The sequence below is a fragment of the Triticum urartu genome, chromosome 5A, assembly GCF_056163025.1.
Source record: "Triticum urartu cultivar PI428250 chromosome 5A, HENAU_Tu73, whole genome shotgun sequence".
Classification (NCBI taxonomy): Eukaryota; Viridiplantae; Streptophyta; class Magnoliopsida; order Poales; family Poaceae; genus Triticum; species Triticum urartu.
In genome coordinates, this window is record NC_141877.1 from 527358505 (window position 1) to 527381476 (window position 22972).

The 22972-nt window shown below is 46.0% G+C and overlaps 1 protein-coding gene across 1 annotated transcript; it reads left to right on the top strand.

The window, feature by feature from the left end:
• The first annotated feature begins 18798 nt into the window (after positions 1-18798).
• LOC125510259 (protein ALTERED PHOSPHATE STARVATION RESPONSE 1) lies at positions 18799-22667 on the top strand. Its single transcript, XM_048675380.2, has 4 exons — positions 18799-19877; positions 20554-20789; positions 21209-21432; positions 21514-22667. The coding sequence occupies exons 1-4, from the start codon at positions 18974-18976 to the stop codon at positions 22370-22372; spliced, it is 2223 nt and encodes a 740-aa protein (XP_048531337.1). The 5' UTR covers positions 18799-18973; the 3' UTR covers positions 22373-22667.
• Positions 22668-22972: the final 305 nt, after the last annotated feature.

Genomic DNA, 22972 nt, shown 5'->3' on the forward strand with positions numbered 1-22972 from the left:
GCACTCAAACAAAAACCAAAGAAAACTCGAAGAACTCCAAACCAACAACTAGCAAAAAATAAAATAAACATTTTATTTTTCTGTAAATAAAAGTTCACCCTCTGTAACTACAGAAACTAATCTAAAATAAACTATAACAGAGGTGAAATAAAATCCTAAATTAACTAGAACAACAGAAAACAACAGCCAGCTAAAAAAACTAGAAAAGCTTGTTTTTCGGGTAAAACTATTTTTAATAAAGCCTAAAAAATATCCAAATAAAATTCCTACTGCTAGGCAAGGTCAAAACAAAGCATTAACAAAAAGAAACACTAAAGAGAATAATACTAAACCAATTTATAGCAGAAATAATAATCTGACTAGAACTAATATAAAACTATTTTTATAAGCTTAAACATGGCCGAATCTATTTTCTACAGAAACTACAAGAAATTTTTAAACTAATAAAAAAGAATCGACTAAAAATATTAAACAACCTAAAAGATATAGACTTTTCAAGATTGGAACTATTCTGTTAAAAATAGAAACGAAAATAAAACTAAAACAACTAGGGCGCTAACGGGCCGAAACAGTGACCGCTCTAAAACTATCTAAAGCGCGAGCGACCTTTAACTAAATCGTATACGGCTATGTAAAAAAATTGATCGGACCGGTCTAACTAAACTAGGAACTAAACCAGAAATAAACCGTAAACTAAACCGATCTATTGAAAATAACCTAACCCTTAGCGGATCTAATCTAAGCCGTACATGCGAGATCTAACGGTGGAGGGGAGCTCGGGCTTACAGTGGACGGCGGCGACGAACGGAGACGACAGCGGCGACTCGGGCGTCGGTGGGGGGAGGGCTCCGGTGGTCCAAGGCGACGGCGGTGATGTCGGGGAGATGCGGCGGAGCGAGGCGGAGGTGGTGGTGGAGTTGTTGGAGCTCGGCGACGACGGTGGCGGTCGGGGCGACGGCGACTCCTCCCTGGTGAGCTGCAGGTCCGGCGAGCGGCGGTCGAGCTCGAGGCGATGGCTTCAGCGGTTCCTGAGCGACGATAGGATGTCAAAGAGGTGCGGAACGAAAGGGGGGTTCGGGTGGTGTAGCTTGGAAGCAAGGGGAATGCTCACCGGTGGCAGAAATGGCGGCGAACCGAGGCGGCGGCGGCGAGATGCGTTTGGAGATGGCACGAGCAATGGTAGGTGTTGGGGTAGGGTTTTGGGGGGTTCGGAAGAGGAGGGGCGTAGGTATTTATAGGACATGTTTTCGTGGAGGAGGGGCATCTCGGGTTAGGGTTTTGGGAGCGCGGATGTCGAGGGCGTCGGACGCGAGCGAGATGCGCAGGCGCAGCTTGCGGGAGGAGGCAGACGGGGTGGGGTCGGTGCTCCAGTGAGAGAGGGAGAGAGGAAAGGGATCGGGCGACCGAAGCGGAGGCGGCTCGGGCATCGGGCGCTGAGGCAGGCCGGCTCGGTCGCTGGTGGGCTACGGCTCGGGCGTCGGCTGGGCCGGTTGGCCTGGCTCGCGCTTGGGTCTTTTTACTTTTTTTTTGAATTACTAGAGAGAGAGAGAGAAAAAACTAATTATAGAGAAACCTATAATATTTTTATATAGGACATATATATATATCAATAAAATTATAAAAATAAATCCAACAACGTGAACATTTTTCCAAAGGCAAAATAGAAACAACAAAAAACATTTTCTGAAAATTCCAAATAAATTCAAATTTGAATTCAACTTTTTGGCAATATTTTCCTCTGACATTTTTTTGGAGTGTCATGTTTGCTCCTCTCATGCTTTTGCACAAGTATTCGTCAGGTATTTTTGAAATAAATTTCAATTGCCAAATTCAAATTCAAATTCCAATAAAACTCAAATGCCTCTGAAATTTCCAAATGCCACTCAATTCAAACAAAACGCATAGATGCTTAGCTAATAATTGTAAAACATTCCAAATTGAAAATTTGGGATGTTATAAACCTACCCATCTTAAGATGAATCTCGCCCTCGAGATTCGGGTTGCTAGCAAATAGGTGCGGGTGGTCTTGGCGGAGATCTTCTTCTCGCTCCCAGGTGGCTTCCTCCTCGGAATGGTGACTCCACAGAACCTTGCAAAACTTGATGATCTTGCTGCGGGTAACTTTGTTCGCAGTCTCGAGAATTCTGACATGTTTCTCCTCATAAGTCAGATCACTGTCGAGCTGTATGGCCTCTAGGGGCACTGTATCCCTCAAAGGAATATCAGCCATCTCCGCATGGCACTTCTTCAGCTGGGACACATGGAAGACATCATGAACTCCTGACAATCCTTTCGGCAGTTCCAGCTTGTATGCAACTTCTCCTCTGCGTTCGAGGATTTTGTATGGGGCAATGAACCGGGGTGCTAACTTTCCTTTAACACCAAATCTCTTGATTCCACGAAGTGGGGACACACGAAGATATGCTCGATCTCCAACTTTATACATTATCTCCTTGCGTTTACTGTCGGCATAACTCTTCTGTCTCGACTGGGCTATCTTGAGTCTATCTCGAATCAGCTTGACTTTCTCTTCGGAGTCTCTGATAAGATCGGGACCAAAAAGTTTTCGGTCTCCAACACCATCCCACAACAGTGGTGTTCTGCACCTCCTTCGTATAGAGCTTCGAAAGGGGCCATCTTCAGACTGGTCTGATAGCTGTTATTGTATGAGAACTCTGCGTATGGCTGTCATCCCAGCTAGACCCATAGTCTAGCGCACAGGCTCTCAACATGTCCTCCAGAATCTAGTTGACTCTCTCGGTCTGTCCATCTGTTTACGGATGAAAAGCTGTACTAAACTTCAGCCTCGTACCCAAAGTTTCATGCAACTGATTCCAAAACTTTGAGGTAAATTGTGTTCACAATACTCCTCGGAACTCCTTGCAGACATACGATCCTGGTCATGTATATCTTGGCTAACTTAATACTGGTATATGTGGTCTTCACGGGAATGAAATGAGCTACCTTGGTCAAGTGATCAACTACTACCCAGATAGAATCATAACCTGAACGGGTCCTGGGTAATCCTGTGATAAAATCCATTCCAAGTTTTTCCCATTTCCACTCGGGTATCGGCAAAGGTTGAAGTGACCCTACCGGCTTCTGGTGTTCCGCCTTTACTCACTGACAAACATCGCATGCTGCTACGTACTCGGCAATATCCTTCTTCATACCTGTCCACCAGAAACTTTCCTTCAAATCCAGATACATCTTGGTGTTGCCTGGGTGAATCGAGTACGGTGAATCATGGGCCTCCTGAAGAATTAACTTCCTGACCTTTGGGTCATTGGGCACATAGATGCGATCCTCAAACCATAAAGTTCCGTGTCCATCCTCACGAAAACCTTTAGCCTTTCCGTTACTCATCTTTTCCTTTATCTCTGCAATTTCCTTGTCCGTCTGCTGGGCTTCTCGGATCCTTTCGGTCAAAGTGGATTGAATATCCAAGGTGGCGACAAATCCTCTTGGTACTATCTCCAATCAGAGATCTCTGAGATCGTTGGCTAATTCCTGAGGTAATCCTCTAGCTATGAGGGTGTTCACATAGCTTTTACGGCTCAAGGCATCTGCTACAACATTTGCCTTCCCTGGGTGATAATGCAATCTCATGTCATAGTCCTTAATCAATTCAAGCCATCTCCTCTGCCTGAGGTTCAACTCCTTCTGCGTGAAAATATACTTCAAGCTCTTATGATCCGTATAAACATCACAACTATTTCCGACAAGGAAATGTCTCCAGGTCTTGAGTGCATGCACTACGGCTTCTAACTCCAAATCGTGTGTGGCATAATTCATCTCGTGAGGTCATAACTGTCTGGAGGCATAAGCTACAACTTTTCCTTCCTGCATGAGCACTCCTCCGAGTCCTTGACGAGAAGCATCACAATATACCTGGTAATCCTTGTGTATGTTCGACAAAATGAGTACTGGGGCTGTAACCAGACGTTTCTTCAGTTCCTGAAAACTGGCTTCACAATCCTCGGTCCAAACGTACTTAGTTTCCTTCTTCAACAACTCCGTCATGGGCTTAGCAATCTTGGAGAAATTCTCAATAAATCTCCGATAATATCCTGCAAGTCCGAGAAAACTGCGGATCTCCTTGACTGAGGTGGGGGACTGCCAGTTGGTGACCGATTCAACCTTGGTGGGGTCGACTGCTATTCCTTCTCCTGAAATAACATGTCCGAGGAATCCGACTTCCTTCAACCATAATTCACATTTGCTGAACTTGGCATATAACTGATGTTCTCGGAGTTTCTCCAGAACTAGACACAGATGTTCCTTGTGCTCTTCCTCGCTCTTGGAGAAAACCAATATGTCATCGATGAACACTACGACAAACTTGTCCAGATATTCCATAAATACCTTGTTCATCATGCTCATGAAATACGCAGGGGCATTAGTCAATCCGAATGACATGACGGTATACTCATATAAACCATACCTGGTGGTGAAAGCTGTTTTGGGTATATCATGTTCACGAATCTTCAGCTGATGATACCCTGATCGAAGATCGATCTTGGAGAATACTTTGGCTCCGACTAGCTGATCAAATAAATCATTAATCATCGGTAGAGGGTATTTATTCTTGATGGTCACGTCGTTCAATGAATGATAATCCACAACCATTCTCAGGGTTCCATCCTTCTTCTCTACCAGAAGAACTGGGGCTCCCCAAGGTGACGAATTTGGGCGAATATATCCTTTCTCCAATAATTCCTTGATCTGCTTCTTGGTCTCTTCCAAATCATTCGGGGACATCCGATAAGGTCTCATGGAATTGGGGCTGTGCCAGGTAATAACTCGATCAAAAATTCTATTTCTCTGTCCACTGGCATTCCTAGTAATTCCTCCGGAAATACATCCGAAAAATCTTGTACTACAGGCACTTCCTCCTGAACAACTCCCATGAGGGAATTCACCTGATTCTTCATCGGTGAGCGTCTGGATACATACTTGATCCTCTTCTGCTCTGGGGTGGTGAGCAAAATCGTCTTGCGGGCACAGTCGATGTTCCCTTCAAACTTCGTCAACCAGTCCATGCCTAGGATCACGTCCAATCCCTGGGATTCCAATACTATTAGGTCTACGGGAAAATCATGATTTCCGATGCTGAGGGTTGAATGATAGCCTAAGCCTGCCATCATCTCTCCTCCTGGGGAAGTGACCTGAAGCGGGGTTCTAAGGTTCCTAGTGGGTAACCCGTTCTTTTCCACAACTACCCTTGATATGAATGAATGCGTTGCACCGGAATCAAAAAGTACCAATACTGGACATGAATTTAATAAAAACTTACCAACCACAGTGTCTGGCTGATCATAGACGTCCTCCACATCAATGTGATTCACCTGAGCACGACGAAAAGGGTTGGGCTTCTTTGCTGAGCTTCCATTGCCGTTGCTGTTTCCATTCCTCTGCTTGGCCTCCGGACAATCGGTGTCATAGTGTCCTGTCTTCTGGCACTTGAAACAGGTGATATGACTCAGATCCTTCTAAGCCGGAGCAGGACGGTGCTGGTTGCCATTACCTCCATTGCCTGACTTGGAGTTGTTGTCGTGGTTGCGATTGTTCCCATTCCCTCCATGGTTATGTCCTCCATGATTATGTCCTCCATGGGTGTGATGGCTATGTCCTCCCGAGTATGGGGCATAGCGGGGTTTCTGCTGAGCTCCGGAGTTGTACTTTCCCTGGCCATATTTCCGCTTGCGGCTTTCAATCTGCTGCTGCTTGCCTTCAAGTATAGTGGCCTTGTATACCACCTCCTGGTAGTTGTTGAAGGTACCACCATCAGCTGCATTCCCAGCTCATCATTGAGTCCCTCGAGAAACTTCTCCTATTTTGCAGCATCTGTGGCCACATCATCTGGGGCATAGTGAGATAATTTTTTGAACTCGTCCACATACTGCCCCACAGTACGGTTCCCCTGGCATAAGTTGCGGAACTCACGCTTCTTTAGACTCATGGCTCCAGCTGAGACATGAGCGGTGCGGAAAGCCTGCTGGAACTGATCCCATGTCATAGTGGCGACCGGATAAGTGGTGGTGTAGTTCTCCCACCAAGAGGCTGCAGGTCCATTCAGTTGATGTGCGGCAAAACGCACCTTCTCAACATCTGTGCATCCAGCAGTTGCTAGATCCCTTCCGATCTTGTAGAGCCAATCATCAACTACAACCGGCTCGGTGCTACTAGAGAACACCGGCGGATTCAGCCTTAGGAACCGGGTCAGGTTATCGACAGGGGTGGTGAAGGTGGATTGTTGTTGTTGTTGCCTTGGTTTTGGATGAGCATTTGCATTAAGGCATTCTGCTGTTGAATCAGCTGGGTGAGCTCCGGCGGGAAAGTGAAACCGGGGTCACGTCTCGGAGGCATCTGGTGTTTTGGAGTGGATGAGAAATTAGAATAGAACAAGGGTCTAATGAGAAAATAGCACTACCCAAATGAATGCACAAACATAATCACACCAATCATTTATTCATTCATCTCAAACAAGGTTCAATCTCGGATTACAAAATCTCACGACTAATCGAAAATAACGGCCTAACTGATCGACGAAAAATAAAATAACATGGCGGTCGACTAAATGTCTTCATCAATTGTCCTTGCGTCCTCTGGTGCGGCGTCCTCTGGTGTGATGCCTCCTCTTGAGGCTTCCTTCGGTGGAGCTCTCCTCATAATCCTGGTCATTGCTCACGAGGGGTCCATCATCTCCACTCGGAAAAAGGTCTTCTCCCAGATCCATCTTGTCCTCCAGTGTGGCAATATATTTCTCCCAGTCCTCTAGTCTATCCATAAAATCCTTGACTTCTTCTTCATGCTCATAGTGGGCTTCACGTGCTGCATCCTCCTATTCCATTTCACAAAGATGCAACTTTTGGACCGTCTTCAAGCTCCTGCGCATCTGAATCTCTAGAGCCCTGATGTGAGCCTCCAAGTCTTGGACATATGAGCGAACGGAGTCGTCATCTATGGTGCGGATGGGCTCTCCATCTATAGTCCTACGAGAAATCATGGTGTGGTCTGATCCAACGAGCTCGGCCATGTATTCCTCCTGGATGCATCCAAGTGCAGTATGAACTGCTATGTCTCTCCTGAGGATCCAAGTGGGAGCAGTGAACCTGAAGTCAACGGGCGCCGAGAGACTTCCGAAAGTCCTCCCTGGTATGTGTACCTTAATCCTATAGCGGGGGTCTTCTGGAAATGCCATGATAGGGGTCCCGGTGATAGACGGCACAGCAATCTTCAATTCCTTGGTGATCTGGACCAGCCTCCTGCCGAAAAGCATTGTCACATCTGGCTGGCAAAACTCCGGGAGCAGAACTGGGGTGAACTTGACCGCCATCTAGAATGTTGAAATCGGAGAGAAGACATAAATGAACAGGGGAGAATTACGGAATGATAAGGACATAAAATAAATTGTTCTTCCTATGGCTTTTCGATCCTAGGGGTTACATCCTACGGTCAGCGTGTGCTCTGATACCATCTCTGTAACGACTCGACCCAAAATCGGTCAAATCTCTGTGTAGTTGTACCATCCCAAGATCATGCTGGCACACATAGTACATTGATGAGAAGATTCAAAGTTCCATCACACCTAAATTTATTACACGATTCTCATATTGAATCTTTATTACATCATAGTAAATTCGGCCGAAGCCAACTCATAAGAAATAAACTAAATAAAGCCGCGGAAGCGTAGACGAATAGCGAGTCCATCCGACTCCAAAGGGCAATCGCCAAGCGTGGATTGTAGCCTCACTCCTGGTCGGAAAACTCCTCTACAACATAAGACGTTGCAGCCGTGTAGGTCAGCATTTTCAATATGCCGGCAAGTCATGAAGAGAGAACAACAATAAAATTGCTAACACTATATGCAATTTGGCTGTGGGGCTCTAAGTTTTATGTTTTTGTGAAAAAGCTAGTTTTTCCCTACAACAAAGGACTTGTTTGCAATTTCTACAAAATGTTGGTTGTTATTGAGATGGTTCCGCCGACCAATGTCTCATTCCCAATTATTAATTAACCCCTCAATTAATTTATTAGTTCGGTGTTGAGATTTCCGAAATACTCCAATTCCAGAGGCTCATTTGTTCGTAACCGGGGACACAGCTAATCGATTAGGTTGTTACTCTGCAGAGTCTTGTGCACTTTACCCGCAAGATTCGTTCCCTCCTTTATGTCCTTGCACTGCGTGGTGTTTGAAGACGGAACGAATGAAACAGGGTCTTCCGTAGAGTTTCTCTGGGCACTGCCGGTGCCCATCCATGTCCTACCGTTCTTCTACATTTGCTGGCACCGTCCGTCCAGAGTCACGCCTAAGGTCAACCCAGCTAGAGCCCATAATGGCTTGCGGCTGCATAGGTAAGCTTCCGGTCAAGGGGTATCCATCCGTCTCTTCGTGGCTGGGTGAAGCTTTCCGCAAGATGTCATGGCGCTTCTCCATGCATCCCAGCCATCCGCTGGTTCCTCCAGGGTGCCCGTCAACCGTCCTCCACCCAGTAGTGAATTTGAAGTCCATCTTGAGCTTGAAGTCATGGGGTTGTCATCATCTTGACTCTCACATCTCCCCTATGAATCTCTCAACCAACCCCGTCTACGAGCATAGAAAAGGAAACTACATCATCGCGGGCAATGGTAAAGGGGAAATGGGTTCATCCTACCTCATGATACTACTCAAGAACATAACTTAAAATTCTCCTACTGCATGCATGGTGGGGAGGAATAATTCTAATGCAACAAAATCATAGGTATTGTAAAACATGATCAAATGACTTGCCTGGCTGACGGTCTTCAAACGCTGGTGACTCGAGATAGCAAGCTTCACACTCTGGAAATTCTATCGAGTCAAACAATAGCACAAATAAATATTCCACTAAACAATATAACAGTAAGCTAAAGGAAATCACACAAGCACTCAAACCAAACCAAAGAAAACTCGAAGAACTCCAAACCAACAACTAGCAAGAAAATAAAATAAACATTTTATTTTTCTGTAAATAAAAGTTCACACTCTGTAACTACAGAAACTAATCTAAAATAAACTATAACAGAGGTGAAATAAAATCCTAAATTAACTAGAACAACAGAAAACAGCAGCCAGCTAAAAAAACTAGAAAAGCTTGTTTTTTGGGTAAAACTATTTTTAATAAAGCCTAAAATACCCAAATAAAATTCCTACTACTAGGCAAGGTCAAAACAAAGCACTGACAAAAAGAAACACTAAAAAGGAATAATCCTAACTCAATTTATAGCAAAAATAGTAATCTGACTAAAACTAATATAAAACTATTTTATAAGCTTAAACATGGCCGAATCAATTTTCTACAGAAACTACAAGAAATTTGTAAACTAAAAAAAAGAATAAACTAAAAATATTAAACAACCTAAAAGATATAGACTTTTCAAGATTGGAACTATTCTGTTAAAAACAGAAACGAAAATAAAACTAAAACAACTAGGGCGCTAACGGGCCGAAATAGTGAGCGCTCTAAAACTATCTAATGCGCGAGCGACCTTTAACTGAAACGTATATGGCTAAGTAAAAAAACGATCAGGCCGGTCTAACTAAACCAGGAACTAAACTGGAAATAAACCGTAAACTAAACCAATCTATTGAAAATAACCTAACCCTTCACGGATCTAATCTAAGCCGTACATGCGAGATCTAACGGTGGAGGGGAGCTCGGGCTTACAGTGGATGGCGGCGACGAACGAAGACGACAGCGGCGACTCGGGCATCGGTGGGGGGAGGGCTCCGGTGGTCCGGGGCGACGGTGGTGATGTCGGGGAGATGCGGCGGAGCGAGGCGGAGGTGGTGGTGGAGTTGTTGGAGCTCGGGGACGACGGTGGCGGTCGGGGCGACGGCAACTGCTCCCTGGTGAGCTGCAGCTCCGGCGAGCGGCGGTCGAGCTTGGGGCGACGACTTCAGCGGTTCCTGAGCGCGATAGGATGTCAAAGAGGTGCGGAATGAAAAGGGGGTTCGGGTGGTGTAGCTTGGAATTAAGGGGAATGCTCACCGGTGGCAGAAACGGCGGCGAACCGAGGCAGCGACGGCGAGATGCGTTTGGAGATGGCGCGAGCTATGGTGGGTGTTGGGGTAGGGTTTTGGGGGGTTCGGAAGAGGAGGTGCGTAGGTATTTATAGGACACGTTTTCGTGGAGGAGGGGCAGCTCGGGTTAGGGTTTTGGGAGCGCGGACATCGAGGGCGTCAGACGCGAGCGAGATGCGCGGGCGCGGCTTGCGGGAGGAGGCAGACGGGGTGGGGTCGGCGCTCCAGTGAGAGAGGGAGAGAGGAAAGGGATCGGGCGACCGAAGCGGAGGCGGCTCGGGCATCGGGCGCTGAGGCAGGCCGGCTCGGTCGCTGGTGGGCTACGGCTCGGGCGTCGGCTGGGCCAGTTGGCCTGGCTCGCGCCTGGGTCTTTTTCCTTTTTTTTGAATTTCTAGAGAGAGAAAACTAATTATAGAGAAACCTATAATATTTTTATATAGGACATATGTATATCAATAAAATCAGAAAAATAAATCCTACAACGTGAACATTTTTCCAGAGGCAAAACAGAAACAACAAAAAAAATTCTGCAAATTCCAAATAAATTCAAATTTGAATTCAACTGTTTGGCAATATTTTCCTCTGACATTTTTTTGGAGTGTCATGTTTGCTCCTCTCATACTTTTGCACAAGTATTCGTCAGGTATTTTTGAAATAAATTTCAATTGCCAAATTCAAATTCAAATTCCAATAAAACTCAAATGCCTCTGAAATTTCCAAATGCCACTCAATTCAAACCAAATGCATAGATGCTTAGCTAATAATTGTAAACCATTCCAAATTGAAAATTTGGGATGTTACACCTTTGGAGAAAAATGTCTAACTATTATGAACTGAAAGCTGGCAATAAAATTCTAGTGCGTGCACCACAGCCTGGTCTAATTAACATGGATGTTTACTTCCCCAACATCATCAGCCGATCAAAGTATGATCGAGGTTAGCGTCCTTTCAACTTTCTCCATGCTGTCATATTACTATTTAAGCAACCAATTGATCACTATTTAAGCAACCAAATGTGATATCATATTCTGACTCCGTTCCTAGGCAGTAACAAATTCTATTTACCAATTTATACGCACTATATATTCTTCTGCCATGTTCTGAATAAATAATACCTTTCCACCTTTTAAGCAGGATATGTTGGATGCATAGTAAATGATCTGTATGTTACTAAGCATACCAAATTTCACTGGAAGGACTTAAAGCATGTTATAAACTTTGTTGATAATCTCATAGAGATAGCACAGCGTATGAACGCTAGATCTTGGATGGGATTAATTAGACCGATGGTGCACATACTGAACAAGACCAATTGTGTGCACAAAGCGCTAGTAAAAAGTCTTATTTTAATGTTGATGCTCATAAACTATATATATCTTCAACGATATGTTACAACTGTTTTTTATTCTACATGTCAACAGAAATTGCCCCCTGTAGCCGTTCCTGGATCGATTTCCCGGCATGGTCGAATTACACTTGTGCCTGCTAATAACACCAACGTGATTGAAAGGTACTGCATTTCCCGCAGAAATGGAACCATTCAAATTAACAAGTCCTCACTTCTCGTGGTAATGCATCCATATTGGAAAATTGGAGACACTGTTCTACTCATGCTCTGCCAAGGCATAGGAGGGCTCTTCTTTTTCATTGACGAGATGCCGAGTCACCGTGATCAAGCTGCTTCCAGTGGATAGTTGTGGTTGTTGGCCCTCAGCCTCTTAAAATGTGCTAGCTGTTACTATATATGTTAATTATGTAGATATGGACCATATGGTTGTTGGCCCTTAGCCTCTTAAAATGCGATAGTTGTTACTATGTTAAGTATGTAGATATGGACCATATGGTTGTCAAAACCGTGTTATGAAGATCCTCCTTTTGTCGAATAGTGTAACCACTATATATATGTTACTCAAATGTTGTTACCCAAGTTCATAAATTTTCATAAAAAGTATTAGTATCGTACACAGTTCATTGACTTTAAGCGTGTGCCCGATGTCCAGAAGGAATTTGCATATTAACTGTCCATATTACAAATTCACACACATATTAACATAAGAAAACATATGTGTAACATACTAATCATCGCACACGAGTAAACGCAGACGCATCGTGTGCGATACTCTGCCACCGCAAGCAACTAGTTTCCATTTTTCAAAGTTTTTTCTACACACAGAATCGCACACGAAGTAACTGCATTGACCATTTGTGTTGTAATTTCTCATCGCAAACAGTTCATCCGAGTCGGCTATTTGCCACGTATCACACACATCTTGTTTACACAACTCGTTTGTGTTCTTTTGGCTTATCGCAAACAGTTCATCCATGTGAACTGTATGCCGTATATCACACACATCTTGTTAAGTTGAACCGTTTCTGCTGTGTTCCCTAATCGAAAACAGTTCGTTCGAGTTAACCGTATGTCGTATATTGCACACACATTGATATGGCTGCCGGTTTCTGTTGTTCTAACTCATCGCAAACAGTTCGAATGGATTAACCGTGTGCCTGCATTGCACACACATTGTTATGGCTGCCCGTTTCTGTTTTTCTGCCTCATCGCAAACAGTTTAAATGGATTAACCGTGTGTCGTGCATCGCACACGTAGTTAAAATATGAACCGTGTTTGATGGCTCTGCCATTGCAAATGTTTTGCACCTTTTTGATGGATTTTTACACCACCGTTTATGATTATTGCATCGCACACGGTTTCGGCAAAGGGTGTCTGATCGTAGTGTCGCGTTAGCAGTATCCTGCAGTAGTGTACCCATTCGAGGAAGAAAAAAGCCCCATTTAATCAAATCCCCAAACATCAAATGGTTCAATAACAAGTGAATAATTCATAGGCGTTTCCTGATGTCTATCAATATTACCAATTCTTTGACATTCATCACAAGATAAGACAAACTTACGAGCATCCTTGAAAAGAGTAGGCCAATAAAAGCCAAATTGTACCTTGTGTGCAGTTCTGTCTCCTGCATGGTGTCCTCCGTAAGCCTCGGAGTGACACTTCTATAGGATTTGTTCTTGCTCATGCTCAGGTATACAATGTCTAATAATACCATCTACTCTTTCTTTATAAAGATGTGGATCATCCAAAAAGTAATGTCTTAAATCAAAGAAGAATTTTTCTTTTGTTGCTATGTAAAGCTAGGTGGTATAAATTTAGCAACAATATAATTAGCATAGTCTGCATACCAAAGAGTATTATGAGAAGCATTTATGACAGCTAGTTGTTAATCGGTAAAGCTATCATCAATAGGTGGTGGGCCATCAAGAATATTTTCTAACCTAGACAAGTTATTAGCTACGGGATTCTCAGCTCCCTTCCTATCGGTAATATGCAAGTGAAATTCTTGTAGCAAAAGAACCCACCTAATGAGTCTAGGTTTAGCATCTTTCTTTTCCATAAGGTATTTGATAGCAGCATGATCCGTGTGAACAATTACTTTGGAATCAACAATGTAAGATCTGCATTTATCACAAGCAAACACAACAATTATCGGTTAGCCTCGGTTGAGCCTAAGTTTTGGCTTCTTCACATGATGTGTGCTATTTTTGGAATGACATTTTATTTTGTTTTGCTTGCTATTTTAATAAAATACTTAGATCTAAAAGTTTTAAAATGAGGGAGAGTCCTCAAATAGCTACCCATTTACTTAACTACTCGCTTCATCTTAACTTATATCTTTTTGGAGTAGTTTGTCATCTACTCTTGTACTTCACTTATATCCTATGAGTAAATTGTTGAATGAATTGAATGTCATGAAGTTAAAATTATATGTTCATATCATGCCTAGTAGTAGCTTCACATTGGGTTTAGAAAGTGAAATCTATTGAAGCTTGACAATCACAATATTGGTCATACACACAATTCATGAATGATTAGTATAAGGAAGATAACTTTCATATACAAATATATTATCTTGGACATCTTCTATGATTGTGAATACCCATTAATTATTTTCAAACATGAGCAAATTAGTTGAAGTTGGATAAGGAAGACAACGTAATGAGTTATGCTAGTGGAGCTCCGACCTCCCCCCCCCCAACGATGTTGTCGAAGGAGGATGGGAGAGGAGGCAGGCTAGATCTGGTGGCTCTCAAGGAAGGAGGAGGAGTATGAGGAAACAAGATAACTATTTCTTGAAAGTCGATGCTTTTCCTACTTCCCTAGGTTGCTATAATAAGAGGTTAGAACTTCTAGAATCATGTCATGATAGCTATGCCATGCACCAAATCTTGAATTTTCTTCTCATCTTATGAAACCACATAATTTCAAATACTGATATATTGGTTTATAAGTCATCGTGGGATTGCACATCCATGACATTATATTCACTTTTTTTCTTGTCTCTATGGTTCTCAAATTCGTTGGTCCACAAAGGCCTTGAGTGGACAACCAGCACGTGTATTTTAACATAGTATGTCCCAATCCATGTTTCAAAGAAAGTAACATAAACCTCCTTTAGTTCACACACTTTTGCAGCTCTTCCAAGGGCAAAGGAATACATTTCATCTTCACTGCATCATCAACCACCATGAACGCCAAGCGAAAGCTCCCCGCCGCCATCTGTTGTCGCCCACTGGCACCGGAGTTCATCACCATACATCATGACGCCATACACCCTTAAGACAAGTCCTTTCATCTAAAGCTATTATGTATACTGGAGCTCTGACGTCCTCTCTCTTCCCAGTGATGTGGCCAAAGGAGGAGGGGAGAGGAGGTGAGCTGGTGACTCTCAAGGAAGGAGAAGGAGGAGGAGGAGGAGAGAGGATGATTCTTTCTTGGAAATCGACGCTTTTCCTACTTCCCAAGGTTGCTACAACAAGAGGTTAGAACTTCTAGACAGGGCAGAGCTTGAGCTAAAACTATGAGGGGAATGGGTTGGAGAGGAGGAAGCATAACTATTTCAGCTGATTTAAGTGAAAAATAGGCCTAATACAAAGGAATATATACATGTTTTCTCGTGAGATGGGGGGCCATGGCCCAGGTTGGCCTCCATGATGCTCTGCCACTGCTTCTAGAGTTGTGTCATGATAGTTATGCATTACACCTAATATTGGTTTCTTTCTCATTTGATCAACCCACATTTTTTCAATCACTGATTTATTTATTTATTATTCATCGTGGGATTGGACATGCATGACATTATATTCACGCTCTTCTTGTCTATATGGCTCTCAAATTCCTTGGTCCACATATGCCTTGAGTGGGCAACCACCAACACGTGTATTCTAACATAGTGCACGTGAACCATGCTTCAAACAAAGTGAAAGCACAAGTGCTCTTTGGGTGGTTTTGGTAATTAATGTCAACATATCTCTTGCTGGACTAATACTTCTACCTAGTATATTTTAGATGAGTTCAACAGTGGAGTGGCATGGACAAGAGGATGTGGAATCCTTTCAAGAAACTAAGGACAAGATTGGCAAAAGCTCAAGACTCTACATTTTCATTTTAGTGATCCAAGATCACATTGAGTCCATAGGAAAAGACAATACTATTAAAAGGGGATGAGGTGTTGCATAATGGCTTGCTTGTTCAAAGTGCTTAGTGATATGCTCCAAAGCTCTCAACCCCTTTCTCATATCCACATATGTCCTAAACCTAAAGTCAAACTCGGCCCCACCGATTTGATCTATCCGGCGCCACGGAGTTCACTTGACATAGCCACTGCCAGAAACCCTAATCAGTCGGTCTCACCGATGGGATCTCGGTCTCACCGAGATGGGCTTGCAAACTCTCTGTTGCCTACTGCAATAATTTCGGTCTCACTGAGATATGCAATCGGTACCACCGAGGTTGCTCGACCAACTCTCTATTTTGCTTATTACCAAAATCGGTCTCATCGAGTTTGTGTAATCGGTCAAACTGAGTTTAGGTTTTACCCTAATCCTAGCACATCGGTCCCACCGAGTTGATCATATCGGTCCAACCAAAAATCCTAACGTTCACATTTTGAACTAAATCGGTCTGACCGAGTTTGAGTATTCGGTCCCACCGAGTTTGGTAAATTGTGTGTAACGGCTAGATTTTGTGTGGAGGCTATATATACCCCTCCATCTATCCTCCATTCGCATAGAGAGCCATCAGAACGTGCCTACACTTCCAGCATTTATTTTCTGAGAGAGAACCACCTACTCATGTGTTGAGATCAAGATATTCCAATCCTACCACAAGAATCTTGATCTCTAGCCTTCCCCAGGTTGCTTTCCACTCAAATCATCTTTCCACCAAATCCAAATTAGTGAGAGAGAGAGAGAGAGTTGAGTGTTGGGGAGACTATCATTTGAAGCACAAGAGCAAGGAGTTCATCATCAACACATCATCTATTACCTTTTGGAGAGTGGTGTCTCCTAGATTGGTTAGGTGTCACTTGGGAGCCTCCGCCAAGATTGTGGAGTTGAACCAAGGAGTTTGTAAGGGCAAGGAGATCGCCTACTTCGTGAAGATCTACCCAAGTGAGGCAAGTCCTTCGTGGGCGATGGCCATGGTGGGATAGACAAGGTTGCTTCTTCGTGGACCCTTTGTGGGTGGAGCCCTCCGTGGACTCGCGCAACCGTTACCCTCCGTGGGTTGAAGTCTCCATCAACGTGGATGTACGATAGCACCACCTATCGGAACCACACCAAAAATCTCCGTGCCTCCAATTGCGTTTGCACACTCCAATCCCATCCCTTACTTTCTTGCAAGTTGCATGCTTTACTTTCTGCTGCTCATATACTCTTGCCATGCTTGCTTGAAATGTATTGTGAATGTTTAAACTTGCACTAAAAATCCACCTTAACTTAAAGAAATTAAAAACTGCTACTTTTCTTTGTTGAGGGTCTAATCACCCCCCTCTAGACACCTCTTCTCGATCCTACACAAAGTAACATAAACTTCCTTAGGTTCAAATACTTTTGCAGCTCTTCCAGCAGCAAAGGAATATGTTTCGTCTTCACTGCATTGTCGACTACCATGGACAACGAGCGGAAACTCCCCGCTGCCATCCATTATCGCTCACTGACACCGGAGTTCATCGACATACATCATGACATCATACGCCCTTAAGACAAGTCCAGACTCAAGCTTTCATCTAAAACTACTACGTATATCGGAGCTCTGGCCTCCTCTCCCTCCCCAATGATGTCGCCGGAGGAGGAGGGGAGAGAAGGGGAGCTGATGACTCTCAAGGAAGGAGGAGGAGAGATGATGATTCTTTCTTGGAAGTAGATGCTTTTCATACTTCCCTAGGTCGCTACAACAAGAGGTTAGAACATCTAGACACGGCGGAGCTTGAGCTAAAATTATGAGGGGGCATGGGCGGGAGAGGGGGAAACATAACTATTTCAGTTGTTTTTAAGTGAAAAATAGGCCTAATACAAAGGAATATATATGTGTTTTCTTGTAACCTGGGGGGCCATGGCCCAGGTTGGCCCCCATGAAGCTCCGCCACTGCGTCTAGAAACGTGTCATGATAGCTATGCCATACACCTAATCTTGATTTCTTTCTCATTTGATGAACCCACATTTTTTCAATTATTGATTTGTTTTTTTAGTCATAGTGGGATTGCACATGTTATATTCACACTATTTCTTGTCTATATGTCTCTCAAATTCTTTGGCCCACATAGGCCTTGAGTGGGCAACCAACACGTGTATTCTAACATGGTGCATGTGAACCATATTTCAAAGAAAGTAACATAAACCTTCTTAGGTTCACACACTTTGCTTCAACTCATCGCCGGTCTACCCTCTCCTTTGTTGGTCATTTCTTTGAACATCGAGGGGCATGAGTGGGTTCCAGTTTTGGTGGTACACGAGCATCCCAGCTCTGAAACCTCAACATTTTGGGTCTACATACCTCTCCTGCCACCTTTGCGAGGACTTACGCTATGGCTCACCTGTCACTATCACAGTGTAAGAAAAATATGAAAGGAACACATCTATAGAAATATTATACTACGACACACATAAATTGTCTATACGAAAAAATAAGTTTTGTTTCATGCGATCAGCCGAGGCCATAAAAAACATCTCATTGTGTCATCAATCTCCTCCACCTACCCAAATAGTACCACATTGCACATATTGTTTTCTTCAATTCCGCATCCATTAATTTATTCTCTAAATTGCGCGACTAATATTATATCTTTGGCATCAACTAATTATCATCATTTAAATCTAGATTTTCTTCCTATTTCAATTCCACCGTACTGTATTATTAATGTTCCATTTACTGTTGCAAGCAATGTTCCAGGGGTCCATTTTGTGGTTGCTTATTCTGTTACGCCCTTTCGTCAAGTTACGTATGCGAATGCATATCTCGGTACATTATATGTTGTATAAAACATACATTGCACATACATAGTCTAAGTAAGCACATACCTGGAGTAGTATATAAGGGTAGGGATTTTTTCATTTGGTCTGAATTAATGTTTTTTCCTACGAAATTCATGCAAACCAGAGAGGACTAAATGTGGGCTGTTAAGCACTGCTACTCTCTTGTCATTAACAAAGTTGTTTTGATCTCCCATGAAGACTGTTCACCAACTGTCATCAGTCACTCCTCCCCAAGTCCCAAAACCTACACAGGACCCAAATCCTGAGCCCCACATAAACAAATCACCCAAAGATTCTCTGCCATCATCACCAGAATTTAGGAGGTCCTCCTCCCCCTCCCCACTCCTCCTCCTACCTTTCTCCCCACCAGCCCACTCCCCTCCCCTCCCACAACCAACAAAATTTCACCCCTCTCCACCACCTGACAAGAACCAACACCGCCTCCCCCCACCCCACCCCTCCCTCTCCCTCACTCTCACTGTCACAGCCTCACACTCTCCCACTTTGACTTTGACTCCCCCACCCCACCCTCGCTCTCCCCCCCTGCGCTCTGCGCTAAACCCTGCTCTAATAAACCCTCGGTAGGGCGGGGTAGGCTCCGATGGGGAACTGCGCCGCCTCCCGGCTCGCCGGCGGCGGCGGCGGCGTGGGCGCGGGCGGCGACCCCGTGGCGGTGTGCCGCGACCGGAAGCGCCTCATCAAGGCGGCCGCCGACCGGAGGTTCGCGCTGGCCGCGGCGCACGCCGGCTACGCGGCCGCCCTGCGCGCCGTCGCCGACGCGCTCGACGTCTTTGTCGCGCGCCACACCGCGCCGGCGCCGATACTCATCACGCTCCCCACTCCCACCGCCTCGCCCCCCGGGTCGCCCAAGCCGGCGCAGGCGCTGATGCCCTCGGCCCCCTCGCCCACGCCCTCGCCCCCGCCGCCGCAGCGGCAGACGGAGGCGCCGCCGCCCGAGGAGGAGCAGGAGGACTGCGGCGCGCGCACGCCGGAAATGGGGACGCCCGAGATGGGCCGCCCGTACTACTACACGCCCCCGGCGACGCCGCCCCCGCCGCCCCCCGCGGCGTCGGCGGTCGGCGGGTGGGACTTCTTCAACCCGTTCTACGGGACGGAGGAGGTGGCGGCCGCAGCCGCGGCCATCAGCGACGAGGAGATGCGCGCCGTCAGGGAGCGGGAGGGGATCCCAGACCTGGAGGAGGCGGAAGAGGAAGACGAGGACGAGGACGAGAACGAGGGGGAGGGGGAGAAGGCGGCGGCGGCGGCGGCTAAAAACCCTAAAGCAGATTCTTCGCTTGGAGTGGCCAAGCAGGAAGGGGCGAAAGAGGTGGGCGAGGTGACGACGGGTAACAACGGCGGCGGGCTGGAGGTCGGCATGGTGCAGCCGGGCCGCGAGCTCCTGGCGGCGCTGAAGGAGGTGGAGGAGCTCCTGTCCCGCGCCGCGGAGGCCGGGAAGGAGGTCTCCGGCATGCTCGAGGCCGCCGCCCGTGCCCCCGAGCTCAAAGGTCCGGCCTTTATCGCCTTCCCCCAACTTTTCTCGCCTCCATTTCTCTCTGCCACCGCAACCTGCTCGATCTTTCGCCCCAAACGCGGCCGAACCCCTTTTTTCTGTTTGTGGGAAAACTGCAAGATTTGGGCGTAAAGCTGGTGCGAGACATGAGTGGATTTCACAAATCTCCATCAGCGAAAGGCCCTGTGCCATTAGATGCATTTGGTTTGGATACACCACTCTTTTAATACTCATGGTGGCATGGAATTTTTAGATGGTGCTGTTCTTTGTTTAGGGCTCGCATGTGCCCCTGGAGATTAGGCAGAGCATAATCTCATAAAAAGTGGCTTTGAATATTCTCGGCTGATGTAATATGCGCACACAGTCAATTTGTTATCCCCTTTTCTAACTTTGCAGTCATGTCCTGGCCCAATTTTTTTAGCCCTTTTGATGCTACCACTTGTGGTTCTTGATTGCCAAAGTGGTCCTTTTGGGGTGCAAATGACTAAAGGCGCCTGCTTCATGATGAACACCATGAAATCTGCACTTTTCAGTTCTGGTAGAACTTAGAACAGCACAGTACAAGGATTGGCTTTTGATTGATATACATCCATACACTGCAGAGTACAGACAACAGATTAGGTGTGTCTTCGGTTGATGGTATTGACATTGATATCTCTGTCTTGGTGCAGAGAGCCCGTCGAAGATAATTCATGCCATTGCGTGGCACCGGTCTCCCTCGTCTGTGTCATCTTCATCCTATAGGAGCGAGCTGGGAGCAAGCTCGAACAGCTTGTCGTGGACAGAGAAGAGTGAGACTAATAAGAGCGACATATTCGATGACTATGGTGGGATGAAGTCAGGAAGTCACTCGCAGACATTAGGGAGATTGTATGCCTGGGAGAAGAAACTGTATGAAGAAGTTAAGGTGGGTTATGTATCTGCTGTAGTCATTTGATCTTTCCTGTGATTGTATAAATATACAAAGAATACATCATATCTTTCTTAGCAAGTTGCTATTGATCTATCTATGGTTAAGGCAACTAATTAATTGAAAAAGACTGACGCCACCTTGAAATTAAAATGTATCTTGTCTTTGGGTTCGTGTGTCTTTAGTAAATGAGGCTAAGTTGAAGGTTTTGACAAGGTCATACTACTGATAGTGCTATCTGTGATTTTTTGAACTGATGAAAAGCAATGTGCTTAGTTTTCCATGCATTATGACCATTTTCTGTAGTTTCTTGTGCACAAGCATTTCTTCATGGTTTCCTGGCATGTTCGAACACAATGTCTCTGTTGTATCGTGTATTGTTATATTTATATTAAAAACGATTTGGTTCTGTACAGGCCATAGATCAAATTCGACAAACATACGAGAAGAAATGTGTCCAGCTGAGGAACCAAGATGCCAAAGGTTCAGAGCTGCGCTGTGCTGAAAAGACTCGGACAAATGTGAGAGACTTGTACACAAGGATCTGGGTTTCTCTACGAGCAGCAGAATCGATATCAGATAGAATACAAAAATTACGGGACGAGGAACTGCAACCGCAGCTTGTTGAGCTGTTGCACGGGTAAGCTGATGTCATGTTTTGTGTGTAGGATTTGTGATGTGGCTACACTGAATACTGATGCTTTTCCCTTCTCCGTGACAGCTTTGCGAGAACTTGGAAAGTGATGGTGGAGTCTCATGAAGCACAGCGACAGATAATGTTTGAGGTGAATTCCTTCACCTGCCCTGCTTATGGGAAATTCTGCAACGATGCCCAGCGGCATGCCACTCTCAGGCTGGAGGTTGAACTGAGGAATTGGAGGTCCTGCTTTGTGAGCTATGTTAGTGCTCAGAAAGCATACATTGAAGCCCTTGACGGCTGGCTGTCCAAGTTCATCGTGACGGACACCATCCGTTACTCCCGAGGGATCTCTTCGATCGCGCCTGACAGGGCCGGCGCGCCGCCCCTGGTCGTGATCTGCCACGAGTGGCACACCACGCTGTCGAGGTTCCCGTACAAGCGGGTGCCCTTCACCATGCGTAACTTCAACCGGAGCGTGAGGGTGCTGTGGCTGAAGCAAGGGGAGGAGCAGCAGCAGAAGCGGAAGGTGGACGGCCTGGCCAAGGAGCTGGACAAGAAGGCGACGGCGTACAAGCGTGCGGAGAACAAGGTGATCGAGACGAAGCTGCTGGAGCACCGGCCGGAGCAGGACGCGAGGCAGCGGATGGAGCAGCTGTCGGAGCGCAAGGAGGCGCTGAGCGCGCTGCGGCGGCGGGTGGAGGCGGAGAAGGCGCGGCACCACCACTGCATGCGCGACACCCACGACGTCACCCTCAACGGCTTCAAGATCGGCCTCGCGAGCATGTTCGAGGCCCTCGCCGAGTTCTCCCGGGACTCCGTCGCGCTCTACGAGGACCTCCTGGCGCGCGCCGGCCCCAAGGAGGGCCCCGAGAAGGCTGCCTCCGTCGCCGCCATCGAGCAGCAGCAGCCGCCGCGTCCGGCGGCGGTTGAGGCGACATGACATGACATGGCCGTCGGTATCAAGTTCAGTGACCAGTGTTCTCCGTTTCAGTTAGGACATTGAGTGAGTTGTGTTTGCACCTTCTTGCATTGCCCCAGGGTTTTGGACCCCTAGAATGTTTCTCTGATGCTGATTAAAATTAGGGTGTAGAGTAGCGGCGCCATGTGTGTATGGTGGGTTGGCTTGGCTTGGCTGGTCGTCGTTGTTGAGGGGTGGTAGGGTCGCCATTCTTGTGGGCATCTGTTGCTTGTAATTATTCTGTTAGCCTGATATGAATCAAGTGAGGATTCGCTCTGCCCCGCTGCGGCTCCCATTGCTGTCCGCCATTGATGGTTTCTGTTCACTCCACAGAGCTGTTGCTGCGGTGCGCTGTAGCAGCAGCAGCAGCAGCAGTGTTTGTTGCTGCCTAACGACGGCCGGCCGGCCGCAGCAGTGTCACGCGCGCGCAGGCAGCTGGGGAACGACACGAGGACCCTGTCAACTGTAGGGCCTGAGCATCGGATCGGAGATGCACTGAGGCAGCTGTCGTTGGACTAGACGGTGCGTAGACTTCACCAGGAACCAGGGGCTTGGTAAGAGTATCTACAACCTCGGCAAATC